Source organism: Lithobates pipiens, unplaced genomic scaffold (assembly GCF_037356315.1).
Source record: "Lithobates pipiens isolate NorthernLeopardFrog02 unplaced genomic scaffold, aLitPip1_a1.2 Scaffold_13, whole genome shotgun sequence".
In the NCBI taxonomy this organism is placed as follows: domain Eukaryota; kingdom Metazoa; phylum Chordata; class Amphibia; order Anura; family Ranidae; genus Lithobates; species Lithobates pipiens.
The window spans coordinates 333,438,624-333,455,353 of NW_027507718.1; the positions used below are offsets into that span (position 1 = coordinate 333,438,624).

General features: G+C 39.1%; 1 protein-coding gene across 1 annotated transcript; it reads left to right on the plus strand.

The window, feature by feature from the left end:
• Positions 1 to 8,245: 8,245 nt before the first annotated feature.
• On the plus strand, positions 8,246 to 11,963 carry POU4F2 (POU class 4 homeobox 2). Its single transcript, XM_077476994.1, has 2 exons — positions 8,246 to 9,152; positions 9,501 to 11,963. Exons 1-2 carry the CDS (start codon positions 8,910 to 8,912, stop codon positions 10,434 to 10,436), a joined length of 1,179 nt encoding a protein of 392 aa, XP_077333120.1. The 5' UTR covers positions 8,246 to 8,909; the 3' UTR covers positions 10,437 to 11,963.
• The last annotated feature ends 4,767 nt before the right edge of the window (positions 11,964 to 16,730 follow it).

Below are 16,730 nucleotides of genomic sequence, written 5' to 3' on the forward strand. Positions count from 1 at the left end.
GTCCGTTCATTTTGAACGCAGCTCCAGGTAGACGGGACTAGCAAAGGAGGTCAATGTCACCGCCTCCATCAGCGAGATTGACACCTCGCTGGCCCCATCACCTGGTATGGACTTAAAGGGGAAGCCCTACGTCGAAAGAACGGCGTGGGGGTCCCCCCCAAAGTCCATATCAGACCCTTACCCGAGCACGCAGCCCGGCCGGTCAGGAAAGGGGGTGGGGACGAGCGAGCGCCCCCCTCCTGAGCCGTACCAGGCCACGTGCCCTCAACATGGGGGTGTGCTTTGGGGAAGGTGGGCCCCCCCCATCCCAAAGCACCTTGTCCTCATGTTGATGAGGACAAGGGCCTCTTCCTCACAAACCCTTGGTATTGGTTGTCGGGGTCTGTGGGCGGAGGGCTTATTGGAATCCGGGAGCTCCCTTTAATAAAGGGGCCCCAGATACTGGCCCTCCACCCTATGTGAATGAGTATTGGGGTACCATGTACCCCTACCCATTCACCTGGTGAAAAAAAGTGTAAAGAAAAAAACACAACACATGTTTTTAAAATAATTTATTGGACAGCTCTGGTGGTCTTCCGTCTTGGGGGGTCTTTTCCTCAGACTCTCCGGTATCTTCTGCTCTTTGCTAGGCTCGGCTTTCTTCTTTGTCGTCGCTGCCACCTTCCGGGGGTCTTCTTCCGACTTTGGGGGTCTTGTCCCTCTCTTCACCCCTTTTCCTGACCGGCCGGGCTGCGTGCTCAGATAAGGGTCTGATATGGACTTCGGGGGGACCCCCACGCCGTTTTTTCGGCATAGGGCTTCCCCTTTAAGTCCATACCAGGTGACAGGGCCAGCGAGGTGTCCATCTCGCCGATGGAAGCAGCAACATTGACCTCCTTTGCTAGTCCCGTCTACCTGGAGCCGCGTTCAAAATGAACGGACTTTTTTCCATGTGTGGGCAAGTCTGTTCATTTCAAAAGTCCGGCGGACCCAGATCGTGTGTGGGCAGGTCCGCTCGTTAGGAAAGTCCGGCAGACCTCCGCTGCAAAGTACAGTAGTTTGTCCGCCAGACTAAGTCCGCCGGATGGTCTGATCGTGTGTACGCGGCATCAGAAACACACCCCAGGGCTCACTTAACCCCTACACTGCCACCTAGTGGTTAACCCCTTCACTGCCAGTGTCATTTACACAGGAATCAGTGCATTTGTACAGCACCGATTGCTGTATAAATGACAATGGTCCCAAAAATGTGGCAATTGTCAGTTAAAGTGATGCAGTGCCAAATCGCAAAAAGTGCTCTGGTCTTTGGCCTGCAAAATGGTCTTACTCTTGGGAGTAAAAAACACACATGAGAGGCAGAAAAAAAACCTCTTCTGGTTCGCATTTCTGATTGGAGCTTGGAGCCAGAAAATATGTAAAACTACTAAACTTGTCTAAACTTTGTACAAAAAGGCACAATGCACACTGACGTAAAAAACGGTGCTTCTACAGGAGTTTTGTGTTTTGCCTGTAGAAGCAACTCAATGCTATCCTATGTGTACATAGGACATTTAACAAGCATATTTTAAAATTAGAGGCAGGAAAAAAAAACCTGATTTGCTTTTCTGATTGGAGCTTACTGGCAGAAAAAAATGTGAAACTCTCCTAAACTCATCTAAACGTTGTACAAAAAATTTGCCTTTTTACTCCAAAGAACAGTAATTTTTTTTGAGCCCAGTGTGCATGGATCCAAAATACTATTTATGAGCATTTTTTACTCCCAAGAGAACAGATGCTTTTTTAAGCCCAGTGTGTATGTTGCCTATAGAGCATTTTTTGTACAAAGTTTAGATAAGTTTAGGAGAGTTTTATGTTTTTTTCTGCTAGTGAGCTCCAATCAGAAACGTGAACCAGAAGGATTTTTTTTTTCTGCCTCTAAAGTTGAGCTCAAAATATGGTGTCTGTTTATAAAACAGAGATCAGCCGTTATCTGATCTCTGGTTATCTCTGGGGTGTACCAGTTTATATAGCTGAGATAAGGAGCAGAGAACATGTTCTCCGATGCTCATCACAGTACATGACCGTTTTGTCACAAACGGGCAGTTTATAAAAGTGAGATCGCAAGATCTCACAGCCTTTACACTGAAATGTCTCCCTTCCAGATTCACCAGCTCAGAGGTGGAGAATCTGGGAGAGAAGCTGGTGTGATAAGAGGAAGAAGGCTTTTTTCTTCTTAATATCAGCACCAGTGGGTTAAAAGTGAATACATATACTGTATACAAGTGTGTATATATATATATATATATATATATATATATATATATATATATATATATATATATATATATATATATATATATATATATATACATACACACACATGTGTGTGTGTATATATATATATATATATATATATATATATATGTGTATGTATGTGTGTGTATGTTTATATATATATATACACACACGCACAAATACACACACACACGTGTGTGTGTGTGTGTGTGTGTGTGTGTGTGTATGTATATATATATATATATTTCCTTAGTTATCACATGTCTGAAAACATGTAATTACATGCTCTTTTAAACTTTAGTTAAACTTTTTGAACTTGGCTGTACTCTAATCTCACAATATCTCACGAGATTACAGGCAGCCCACCCACTTTTACACTGATCTCTGCATTTTTCAGAGGAAACACTTCTCCTCTGTTCTCCCTCTAAGAACTGTAGTTCTCAGTTTCATAAACCAGCTGCAGAGGAGATAATTTTCCTCTGAGAACTGCCAAGAACTGAGAAAAAACTTCTCAGTTTTATAAACGCACACCTAAGCCTCTTAACATCCTAATTTGTATGGACACATTGGGGGTTATTTACAAAAGACCACAAATCCACTTTGCACTACAAGTGCAAACTACAAGTGCAAAGTGCACTTTAAATTGCACTGAAAGTGCACTTGGAACTGCAGTCACTGTAGATCCGAGGGGGACATGCAAGGAAATTTAAAAAAACAGCATTTTAGCTTGCACATGATTAGATAATAAAATCAGCAGAGCTTCCCCTCATTTCAGATCTACCCCTCAGATCTACAGCGACTGCACTTCCAAGTGCACTTGTAGTGCAAAGTGGATTTGCCTTTTGTAAATAACCTACATAGGATAACATTGAGCTGTTTCTACAGACAGAACACAAAATTCCTATAGAAGCAGCATTTTTTAAGCCAGTGTGCATGGAGCCTTACATTAACTACTACAGCAAGGGAAGAAAAGAAAGGGGGGGGGGGGGTGAGTACAAAATTTGGTGCAGCTGTGCATAGGTACCAATCCACTTGCATTTTCTTTTTTTTTTTCTTTTGTCAAAGCTTAATTGAACAAGCTGAAGTTAGAAGCTGATTGGCTACCATGCAGAGCTGCACCAGAGTTTGCACTCTCCACTTTTAGTAAATTTACCCCATTGCATCCTCTTTGGTGAAATCAGCTTAGTTGGAATCCCCCTTCACTCCTAGATTCTTACATTTAAAAAAATCCCATCAGGTAAGGCAAGCTCCATAGGGCATCACAGACGTTCTGTTAAATAACTATCAGTACTATGGGAATCCAAGGGGTTCTTTCTAAATACAAGCCTGCTTTGGTCTTCCTAATACAGAGAGTTAGGGATGTGGATGCAAACCAATAGATGAACGAGCTGCACATTGTATGAAGCTGATCCAACCCAGGGAAATGAGCTGACAATGTACCTTTATGGCTCAGCTCATCACAACACACCAACTAAAGTTAAGTCAATTATTTCAGCAGTTTGCAGGATTTCATGAATTTATTATAGCGCCGTATTTACCGCACAGACTAGTGACAAGAGTTTAGCATTTTGGAGATCTGTTGTCACTTGCTATTAAGATCAAGATTAATGCAAATTGACGATAAGCGTTTCCCAATTCTCCCATGCGACAGAATACATTAAAACATCTCAGCAAGTAATTAAGCTCTGAAAAAAAAAAAAAAAGTAACGTGCATTTTGTTGTTTTCTGGAAATAAGCAGGATAGAAATCAGATGACAGCATTTGATAATTCAGATGATTGAGGCATGACATCATCTCATCTGGGCTCTGTATGAGCGATCATTAGCCCGATCTATCGCTTCCCTTATGAACGATCCCCAGCTATCAGCGGCTTGTCATGTGTATTAGCAGTGCTCATCACAGTGCCTGCAGCATTAACATTGATTTACTAAGAAACAAAAGACTTTTAATGTTCACTTTGTACATCGAATCCTGGTGAATTTGTGTTCACATTAAATACCTAATTATATTAGCAAATATACTTAAAAACCCTTTGAAAATGTTTGGGTAGTAAAGTCAGGTTCACCTGCACAATGCTAAGAGAGTAGCCTTACTCCTTAGTCATTGAACCCCTTCAACAGCCTAAAGGAAGATTCACATTTCTTTTGAGAACTTTGAAGAATAATGGTGGCCATACATTATACAGTTTTCTTGTACAATTTTTCTTTTGATTTGCCAGAACCATATGATATGAGGTCAAACATAGCAGGATAAGGAGCCAACTTCAGCATCATAGGTCAAACCTAAATGTTTTCAATGTGTGTGCAAGGCAGGCACTTGCACTACATAGTTGCAGGTAAATATAAAGGAAATTGAATAAGAAAATTGTATAATGTATGGCCAGTTTAAGATGTCTTCTAAAGACACCCAATCTCTAACCTAATAGGGTGAAGGATTGAAATAAATTGTGTAATTAGATAATACACTATGGTGGCCATAAACTGTTCAATACAGGCATACCCCACTTTTAAGTACACAATGGGGTTTATTTACTAGAGCTGGAAAGTGCAAAATCAGGCTCACTTTTGCATAGAAACCAATGATCTTCCAGGTTTTATTACCAAAGCTTAATTGAACAATCTGGGTTTAGAAGCTCATTGGTTTCTATACAGAAGTGAGTCTGAATTTGCACTTTCCAGCTTTAGTAAATAAACCCCAGTGTGTACTTAAAAGTGGGGTATGCCTGTAAACTATAGTTTTTTTTTCCCCCAATCACTCTCTCCCAATAGGAATAATCGATCTATAATGTACAACTCTTTCGATCAATATGCCACACGTAAGGAATTGGACTTTCATCGGTACGATTGCAAATGATCGATTGTATTTCTGTTTTCACCATACAATCTCATAATCTGATTAATTGAACTATAATCAAATTTATGACCAAAGCATCTTGGTGCTGCCCATCAATGCAAAACAATCGATAATATTCTTCCCTGGCCTATTCACTGATCAAATCTGATCTAAATCGAGTGTTGATGTCTAATGTTGACCATACATGCTTCGATAAGTGATCAATTGCATTTCCAATGGATCTCTCCCAATAAGTATAATTAATCTATAGCATACAGCCTATTCAGTTGATATGCCACACACCAGAAATTGGATTTCGATCAATAGTTTGAAGATATGATTGCAAGTTATCGACCGCAACCTTTGATTTCGCCATGCAATCTAACAATCTGATTGATTGAAATATGATCAAATTTATGATCAAAGCCTCTCAGTGCTGCCCCTCAAAACAATCAATAATATTCTGCCCTGGCTTATTCACTCAGTTCGATCAAATCCAATCTTAATCGAGTCTAATGTTGGCCACACATGCTTTAATCAGCAATCGATTTAATTTCCAATGTATCTCTCTTGATAAATACATGCTTTGATAAGTGATCAATTGCATTTCCAATGGATCTCTCCCAATAAGTATAATTCATCTTTAGCATAAAGCCCATTCAGTTGATATGCCACACACCAGGAATTGGATTTCAATCAATAGTTGGAAGATATGATTGAAAGTTATTGACTGCAACTCAGATTTCACCATAAAACCTAATAATCTGACTGATTAAAATATGATCAAATTCATGACCAAAACATTTTAGTGCTGCCCATCAATGCAAAAAATCAATAATATTCTGCCCTGGCTTATTCACTCAGTTTGATCGAATCCAATCTAAACCATACATGTTTCGATAAGTGATCAATTTATTTTCCAATTGATCTCTCCTGGTATAATTAATCTACAGTGTACAACCCATTCATATACCACACACCAGGAATTGGCTTTCGATCAATAGTTCGAAGACACGATTGAAAGTTATCGATTGCCCCTCTGAATTCACCATGCAATCTAATAATCTGACTGATTGAAATATGATCAAATTCATGATTTCAGCGCTGCCAATCGATGCAAAATGATCAATAATTTTCTACCTCAGTTCGATCAAATCAGATCTAAATCGATCAGAAGGGAAGATATACCTATTCAATTGTTTTCATCGAATTGCACATCGATTGGTTAATAAAATCGACGTGTGTATGGTCACCATTAGACATATGTATGTTTTTATTTAGAATTTTTTTACAAAAAGTTAATTGTTAATAAATATCAAGTGACAGCAGTAGCAGAATAATTCACTTGATATGTCACTTGATATTTGTTTACAATTATCTTTTTTTTTATTTTTTTATTTATAAATAAAAACATTGTCTGCATATATGCTTATGATTACCAACTAAAATAGATGTCATTAAAATACAGAAACTCAGTGCTGATCTTACCTGTAGAGTGGGGAAAGTACACCAACTAGACAAACAACACTAGAGGACCCATCAGTGCAAGGATCCTTCCTCTACATCTTTCAGGTCCATCCAGTCCTGGTGCTGAAGATACATCACCCAGCCACAAATGAGCCTCCAGCTCTTATGGAAAGCACATAGAGAGATGCTGCCTTTCCTCCCCACTATACTCTGAGTCCTATGTAATATTCTGTGTGTGCTCAGCAAAGCAGATTTATTACAGTCACACTAAATACTGCGCATTATATAATAATTACAGCAGAGAATGTCCCTTGAAGAGAAGGCAAATTACACAAACCTTGTTAATTAGAACATAATTTCAAGTTCCAACCATTATCACTGACAATGCAGTCTAATTAACACGACTGTGTTAATCTGCATCTTACAAGAGCACAGAGGGGTTTTATCAACTTAAAGAGCTCCTGTATGATGGACTAGGCTGGCAGTGATTAATAAAAGATCCTGAGTGCTGACATGGAATTTATGGCACAGGCAGTGTATTACAGACTGGAGTGTCTCTCATTTTCCAGCACTATTATGAAAACTAATAAATTCGTCAAAGCGAATTAAGCATACAAATCAGATGAGGCATAACAGATTACATATTGAAGTGCTGTGTCTCCCCAGCCTAAATGAAATTTCAATCTAATAATTCCTTCCTGGCCCGGCCATAATTTGCTTAGAGATGTTGTTGGAGGTGGTGCACAGCGCTATTCGCACCATAATTAAATGATCCTCAAGCTCTTAACTTTGATTTATTTCATTGCGACGAGGTGGCGACAGTGAAGGCTACACAATGCAATTTGGGGATTTCCTTAAACAACAAAAAATAAATAAAAATCAATTTTTCTGGTACGATTTAAATAGTAATGACGCCCATCTATAAATTAGGGGGGGACTGAATTAACTGTAAGTGGGCAGGAGTTGTCACTGGTGACCCATTCATGGGGTCATTTTGTACTCTGTGATCACTGGAATGACTGCACTGGATTCCTTGCGATGTTAAGTGCATGATCTAAAAATAGCAAACTGAAAGGATGTGGGGGGGCTAAAAAAAAGATAAATTTTTCCGGTAGTATTTAAATAGAAAAGACGCCCATCTATAAAAGAGAGGGGCTGAATTAACTGTAAGTGGGGGGCTAAGGCAGGAGCTGTCACTGGTGACCCATTCATGGGCTCATCTTGTACTTTGTGATCACTGGAATGGCTGCATTGGATTCCTTGTGACGTTAAATGCAGGATCTAAAAATAGCAAATTGGAAGGATGTGGGGGGGCTGCAAAAAAAAAAGATCAGGTGTGAGCAGCTATTTAAAGACAGGAGTATGGAGTGAGTGCTCATGCGCCCAGTGCTGGCCTTCCCATCGCGTTAAGACTCCATATGTGACCCCAGGCTGTAGAAATCAGGTAGGGGACCATGACATTAGTCACCAAGAAGTGTGCGTTGCTAAAAGCAGGGCATTCCTAGCCCCCCCCCCCCTTTTTATGATAAGACTGAGTACAAATACATGAAAATATTCTACAGAAGTCTGATTGAGAACATAGGATGAAAAAGGTAATAGGGGAGAGAAAACAATGACAAGGGGTGGAGAACATACAAATCTATTGTGAGACACACAGAGACTCTACAGTGTCTATCCATCACACACACACACACACATACACACACACAAGGCTATCCAATCACAGATGAGCTCTGAAGCCATAGAAGAGAGAGGCTGGATGTGCTTGGAATCCAATCCACACTGATACCTCCTCCACTCACAGACTACCTGGCAGGCCAAGGTGTACAGCTGGAGCAGCATCGGTGCAGCACAAGAGAAGACCAGGCTCCTGGGAGGCATAGGGACAAGCTTAGGTTAGGGAACCCCATGGCACTAGATGCACACTGGACTTAAAGGAGACAAGGCACAACCTGTGAGGGCACCAGCTGGCCTGGGACATATGGCTGCAGCAGTCCTAGTCTTCTAGGAGGTTAGGAAGAAGAGCTCCCTCCATGGCCACAGATTCCGTAATCAAACATTGACACCAGGAGTGAGAGAGCCCCTGGATGGGAGGAGTAAGGGAAGGAAAAAATCTTAGAAGATCTTGTATTTACTCTCAAGGGGGGAGGAGGGGGATAGGCAAAGGCACGCTACTCCTAGGGACAGAGACAAAACTGGGGGAGCAGGAGAGGACAGGAGCAAGGAAGGGAAGCTGCTGACAGCTCTGGGGCTCCATAACCGTGGCATATTGGAAGAAGCCAGCTCAACCTGTCCGTTATCCAGAGGGTATCTGGACCCCCAGCAGCCCTTTGGTCCAGAACCCCCCCTCAGCCATCATGATGATGATGTCTCTGAACAGCAAGCAGCACTTCAGCATGGTTCACAGCAGCCTGCAGGATGAGGCCAAATATTCTGCCCTGCACTCCTCTTCCCCACACTCGTCCTCCTCGGCCACCAGCTCTCCCAGCATCAGCAGTGTGAGGAGCAGCGCCGGGGGAGGAGGAGGAGGAGGTAGCGCCAACAGCAGCAGTAGCAGCAGCTCGGAGGCGATGAGAAGAGCCTGTCTCCCAACCCCACCGGTATGTACTCTGCATAATCACCGCTCTAAGGCACATCTTGACAGCCCCCTTTATCTGCTTGATGTTTTTTTCATGTCTGCACAGCAAATCACCCAACACATCCAATGTTTCCCCCCCTTCCCTCTCTCTCCCTCTCTCTTTTGCCTCAACTTATGTATTCAGTCGGTCTTGCCTTTCATATTAATTTTTATGACCTGGGATGTTGCATGTATCTTGTGTAGTGTGTGCCTAGGCGTGTGTTCTGCCTTTCTTCCCCTCTCTGTAGCAGGGTTTTTTAACATTCTGGAAAAGTTTTAATCGCTGAATTCCCAACAGACAGTAATGTGTGCTTTCTATTTGACATTGCAGAGCAATATATTTGGAGGTCTGGATGAGAGTTTGCTGGCCCGTGCTGAAGCTTTGGCAGCTGTGGATATAGTGTCTCAGTGCAAGAGCCAACACCACCACCACCACCACACTCCCCACCACAGCCCCTACAAGCCGGACGCTACCTACCACACCATGAACACCATCCCCTGCACATCTGCCTCTTCTTCCTCCTCAGTGCCCATCTCCCACCCTTCTGGGGTGGCCGGCTCCCATCACCACCACCACCACCACCATCACCACCACCAGCCCCTGGAAGGAGAACTTCTAGACCACATCACCCCAGGACTGACACTAGGGGCCATTACAGGACCTGATGGCTCGGTGGTGTCCACTCCAGCTCACCCACACATGTCCAGCATGAACCCCATGCACCAGGCGGCGCTCAGCATGGCACATGCCCATGGGCTACCCTCCCACATGGGATGCATGAGCGACGTGGACGCCGATCCCAGGGACTTGGAAGCCTTTGCTGAGAGGTTCAAGCAGAGGAGGATCAAGCTCGGGGTGACCCAGGCGGACGTAGGATCTGCCCTTGCCAACCTCAAGATCCCTGGGGTAGGTTCCCTCAGCCAGAGCACCATCTGCCGCTTCGAGTCCCTCACCTTGTCCCACAACAACATGATCGCCCTCAAGCCCATCCTGCAAGCCTGGCTGGAAGAGGCTGAAAAGTCTCACCGGGAGAAGCTCACCAAGCCCGAACTCTTCAACGGTGCCGAGAAGAAGCGTAAAAGGACGTCCATCGCGGCCCCAGAGAAGCGCTCCTTGGAAGCCTACTTCGCCATCCAACCTCGTCCTTCCTCTGAGAAGATTGCAGCCATCGCCGAGAAACTGGACCTCAAAAAGAATGTGGTCCGCGTCTGGTTCTGCAATCAGAGGCAAAAACAGAAACGGATGAAATACTCAGCTGGAATATAGACTTTGCTTGGGATTTGACTGCAATTTTCTAAAAAAAACAAAACAAAAACAAACAAAAGAACATATTTTAATGTTTTTAAATATATAAATAGATATATGTCTAATATGTCAAAAAGGGGGGCTCACTTTTTTGCCATCCTAATGCCCCCCACGTCTTTGTCAAGAACAATAAACTCTTGGTGACTCCAGATCAGTTTTAAAGGATCAGGACTACACAAGTAAGAAATGTTTTATTCTTTGCCCCCCCTTTAAATGACAAATATTTTTAAGGATCACGAGAATAAGTGACTGTTGAGAAAATGCTGGGGACTTGATTGTTCCAAGGGCGCTGACAGCCATGCCATTCCCTTGCAGCGTCTCCTTCAGATGTTACATAGAAATATATATACACACATATTATATTTTTAACGTGATAAGTATATCTGTTCCTGTTGTGATGCTGGCTTTCGATCTGATCGCCCCGATGTGTCACTTTTGCTTCTTTTCTTTTCTTTCTTTCTTTCTTTTTTTTTTACAAACAAAATACTTACTAGCAGAAGTTCAATGGGTTTATTATTCTGTGTTGTTTTAAATAGCAAGTACCTTTTTGCTCCTGTTTTAAAAAAAATGAGGTTCACTAATGTGTTTCCCAAAGTTTGAACACACATCGTTGTTTAATAAACAGAGGTGACAAAGTTCCACGATTCGATCCATTACCCATGCATATAAAAAACATCTGTACATTTCCATAGACAGATCTCTCCATAGCTGGTGACAATAATGACCGCTAAGGCTCCATGTACACTGGCGTAAAAAAACGTTGCTTCTACAGGAGTTTTGTGTTCTGCCTGTAGAAGCAACTCAATGTTATCCTATGTGTCCATACACATTAGGACGTTTACATCAACATTTAGAGGCAGGGGGAAAAAAAACAAATTTTTGTTCCTGATTGGAGCTCACTGGCAGAAAAAAACTTAAAACTCTCCTAAACTTTGTACAAAAAATGCTCTATTATATGAGCGTTTTTTACTCCAAAGAGAACAGTCGTTTTTTAAGCCCAGTGTGCATGGAGCCTAATAGGCACAAAGCTTTGTCTGGCTCCTATATGAGGACCTTGATCTTGGAATGAAGCTAGATGGCCTTACATATTTAATGGGCATCCCTAGACACAACTCAGGCAGCCATAGAGCCTCTTATCCTCTTGTCATGGAAGTACTGGTCTGCCTAATTCTGGTCCGCCCTCAACCATTATTGGGGGGCTACACTTATCCACACACTCCAAGTATCCATAGTGTAAATAGTGAACTTACTCACACACCAACACATCTATAAATATGTTCTGACAGGTTTTTTGCTGTATTGCTGTTCTGAGATTATTTCAGGTCTTCTGTCCTGTAAAAAAAGGTTGGTTTTAGTTGTTTTGCTAATAGACGTTTTTATTTTATTTATTATGGTAATGTATTAAGTTATTCCAAATGTTGTGGAAAAAAAAGTCTTTCATTAAAATACAAGGTTTTGACAGCTGCTTGGCAAATAGTTCTTTCTTGAGTTTGTATAAAAATATATATATTTTTAACAGTTGTAATGTACCAGGGATTTATTTACTAAAGAAATAATTAGCTTGCCCAAAATTGGAGAAATGTACATTTTCTTAGATTTACTCAAGTTTGGAGAAATGTACATTTTCTTAAACTTATCCAGATTTGGAGAATGTGCATTTTCTTAAAACTTACTCAGATTTGAAGAAATGTGCATATTCTTAAATTTACTCAATTGAAGAAATGTACATTTTTTTAAACTTACTTAAATTTGGACAAATGTAAATTTTCTTACACTTACCCAAATTGGAGAAATGTAAATTTTCTTAAACTTACCCAAATTGGAGAAATATACATTTTCTTAAACTTACCCAAATTGGAGAAATGTACATTTTCTTAAACTTCCCTCAATACATTTTGTGTGTGAGATAAAGGCTAGATTTCTTTAGTAAATGAACGGATTTGAATTGACTAGCATGGACAGATGTGTATTGCATTTAAAAAAAAATGTAAAAAACGCCACATTGTAGACAGTTTGATTTCCTTTTGAAACAAATATGCGAATGTATTTTTAAAGTCGATACTATAGTTGCTTTCAAATACTAGATGTAACGTGAAATGTCATTACTTAGTCAAAATACTGTAAATAACTAATTGCTGGATCGATGGGCTGTTATTCCAAAGAATGTGAATCATACTGATGGTGATGATGGGGTCCCAGGAGTATTAAACAGTCCCCAAGCTGAAAGTTTAATCGCACTATTTTATTGACTGGTGTTTGAGACCCCCACTGACCTATTTTCCATCACTGGGGGCTTATTCCCTGCATACAGCCCACTGTACTCCTATAATAAAATTATACAAGCTATTCCAGAATTCCAAGAGAGCTGTATTGTAGACATATCGATCTCCCTATCACTTGTGGTCAGGTCACTAGTGGAACTTATCAGTGCATTACGATGGTGATGTCAGTTCATTGCACTGTTTGCTGAATTCGATTTACCATAATAATAATAATAAAAAGAAGAAACACATAGTAAAACGTTTGCCTGTAGAGGAAGACAGTCTCTTGGGTGATCTGCTATACGACAGCCTTACAGCAACGAAATTGTTTGTCAGAACTAATTTGCAAGGAAGGTGCTGTGGAAAAATCTTAACATGATTTCGTTATCTTAAGTCATACTGTGTATGACAGTAAATTAGAAATAATAAAAAAAATATATATATATATATATATATATTTAAATTGCTCATTGAGCGTTTTAATTACTAAATATTCTGTTATAACTGAAGGAATTGGTTAAGATTTAAGTTTAGTTTGACAGATGATCTAGGGAAGTATAGGCATGGCAATGGGCTGGAGCAGGGAGCCGATGGCTGTTCAGCACCAAGGACAGATCCGCACTTCTCTATAGCTGCCCAGTGGTTGCTGTCCATGGCTCTGCCTGCATACGGCTGTATAATGTGATGAGAGCCTATGATGGAATGTAGGATAATAGTCTGTCTCTAGGATAGTCTGTCTGTGTGCCTACAGCTTTCATTACAATTCCCGGCCTGGGGATGTCGGCCTTATCATCAGGAGCCTGTCACTGCCATATATTGACTATACACGTGTTGGCTTTTGTGTAGACACAAAAGCTGCCTTTTTCCAACACACACACTTGTATTCATCTAAATCACTTGTATTTATTCATAGATGGAAAGAAGAAAAATAGTGTACATCTGTACACTAATATTATATATATATATATATATATATATATATATATATATATATATATATATATATATATATATATATATATATATATATATATACCTATAGAGAGAGATAGCAAGATAATGTGTGTGTATAGATAGAGAGACAAAAAGATTGTATATAAGATTTATATATATATTCATATATTTCAATATATATATATATATATATATATATATATATATATATATATATATATACATACAGTTAATATATATGTAAATATATGTATAGTTAGTATATACCTAGACATACATAAAGTTATTGTATATATACATATGTTTATATATATATATATATATACATACACATATTTACATATATATTTACTGTATGTATATATATATATATATATATATATATATATATTCTTATATAAAATCTTTCTGCCTATCTATCTATCTATCTATCTATCTATCTATCTATCTATCTATCTATCTATCTATCTATCTATCTATCTCTATATTCTAGAGCGTTATAACGTTATCTATCTATCTATCTATCTATCTATCTATCTATCTATCTATCTATCTATCTATCTATCTATCTATCTATCTATCTATCTATCTATCTAAAGATATGTATATATATATATATATATATATATATATATATATATATATATAAATATATATATTGGAAAGATATGAAGTTATTGCATACATATATACAGACTAGTTTCCCTGCACAAATTTATAAATCGTGCCCAGGTTATTGCCTGTGAGCCGTTTAGTAATAGGAGCTACAGATTGGGTGGAAGGAGGGGCGTTATGTTAATTAAAGGGTTGTGACTACAAACTGGGCCAGGAAAGGTTAACGTGATTTATCAATATCCCGTTTCCTTGATAGAGCCTGTGTACCCAGGGTAGCATTTGTATTTATTTTTTTACTATTATTATTGTTATTATAATAAGCGACTGTAACACACCATTTTCTCCCACAGACGGTGCTGGGTGGTTTATATTGTCAGGGCTGTATAGGAAATGAATTAGCATCCAATTGCCCTCCTGATAATTTCAGTTACAGGTGCCTTATCCCACAACACCTGTTGATCCAATACTTTTGGAATAGTTAGTGAAATAAACAGGCAGATTTATTAGGTACACATTTCATGTTTTTATAACGAACTTTCGTTTTCATATATACACACACAGTTGTTTCTTGTTTATTCATTAAATAAAAATCCTTCTGTTTTGAACAAATGCTGCCTCCTTATAAAGGGGATAGCGCTGCCCTGTGCAGTGTCGCTGTCCCAAAGCTCCCTGCAGATGATCCTCCTGTGCAGTGTCAGGCAATCCTACCGTCTCCCTGTAGATGAATAAGACGCTAAAACACTTTTACGAGCGAATTAATAAATTACACAGTGAATTATGAAATCCAGATAATTACAGAGAATAAGTAAGTAATCATTAGTTATCTCTACTAATTAGTGCGGGTCACAATGAGCTGGAGTGTGAAATCCTCCTCGGGAATAGAAATTAACTTTGCAGAGTGAGTTTTCTCTGCTTGACATCTCCAGTCTAGAGGCACATGGCAGCTCCCTGGTGGGACAGCTTCCAATTTAACTTTCACAGGCTGCACATACAATTAGGTGGCGTGTGATAACGGGGCGTAGAGATGGAGGAAGGCACACACTGGGCACTTTGCCTTCAAAGCTGGGGATTTCATTCCAATAAATACAGGCAGATCAGGAACGGCCCCTTCACCTTAGCTTTCCTTTGGTATGCAAAAGAAGTGATTAATATAGTGTTGACGTCTTCCTTTCTATTTTTACATGCATTCATTGCAGCTATGTTTTTATTATTATTGCTGTTATTATTTTTTCGAATCATTTTTGTATAATATGTTGCTGTTAGTATTATTATTATTGGTGGTAGTAGTATCATATTCATTATTATTTATAACATTTTTACATTATTTGTTATCATTACTTTACTATTATTATTATTCGCAGTAGTAGCAATTTTATTATTTTTATTATTTTTATGTATAATTTATGCACTATTTTTGTTATCTATCTATCTTTATATATAATATCTATTATTAATATTAATATTATCTATTATTTTAGTTTTATCATGAACTATTTTAGTTTTTTATCATGAACGTTTTATTAATTTAATTATTTTTATTTATAATTTATGCACTATTTCTATCTATCTATCTATCTATCTATCTATCTATCTATCTATCTATCTATCTATCTATCTATCTATCTATCTATCTATCTATCTATCTATCTATCTTATCTATTATTAATATTATCTATTATTATTATCTATTATTTTAAATCGTTTTTATCATGAACGTATTATTATTATTATCATTTTTATTACTATGATCAGCTTCATTAATACTATAGTCTACTATAGTTGACAAATATTATTATTAATATTATTATTACTATTTTTGTTACTAGGGAATGCATAGCTATGTATTCCTAGGTGACTCTGGTATGATTTATAGATCATCGTTCATCCAGTAATAATCTATACTGAAAAAGGCAGTATAAGATTCTTTATTTTCATTTACAATTAGAAAAACACGCTTCCTCTGCCCCCCCCCCCCCACCCCCACTCTCCCCCCCCCCCCCCTCCCCCCCACAGTCTGGGATGTTGATAAAAAATTAATGAAGCTTGGGGTTGGCTGAGCATCGTCTGGGGACCCCAGGAAGGAATATTTTTAACTGTACATTTACACCCTTAGTTTTTAATCTGGAATTAGAAAAGCACAGTCATAAAGTGACAACCGAGACTCCTTAGTGTCTTTTTTGTATTGGATGGCAATATTGTTGTGTTGTGTTATATTGAACACATGTGTGCAAAAGATACAGCAAGTCATCGACGGCTTCTAATTAGAAATTCGTTAATAATGCATAGCCCTGATAGTATGCAGCAAGGATTTGCTTTCAGATTTTTTTTTTGCGTGTGAAAGAGGACGAATGTAATTTTAATTGGTCGTATGCCTATAAAACCGACTGTTCTGAACAAACTATGGACGAGGTTTGGATATGTCTGC

Bases quoted from the DNA above. Each gene is read 5' to 3' on its own strand.
- POU4F2 (XM_077476994.1), top strand. From the start codon at position 8,910: ATGATGATGATGTCTCTGAACAGCAAGCAGCACTTCAGCATGGTTCAC. The intron at 9,153-9,500 runs GTATGTACTCTG...TTGACATTGCAG, and splicing joins CCTGTCTCCCAACCCCACCG to AGCAATATATTTGGAGGTCT.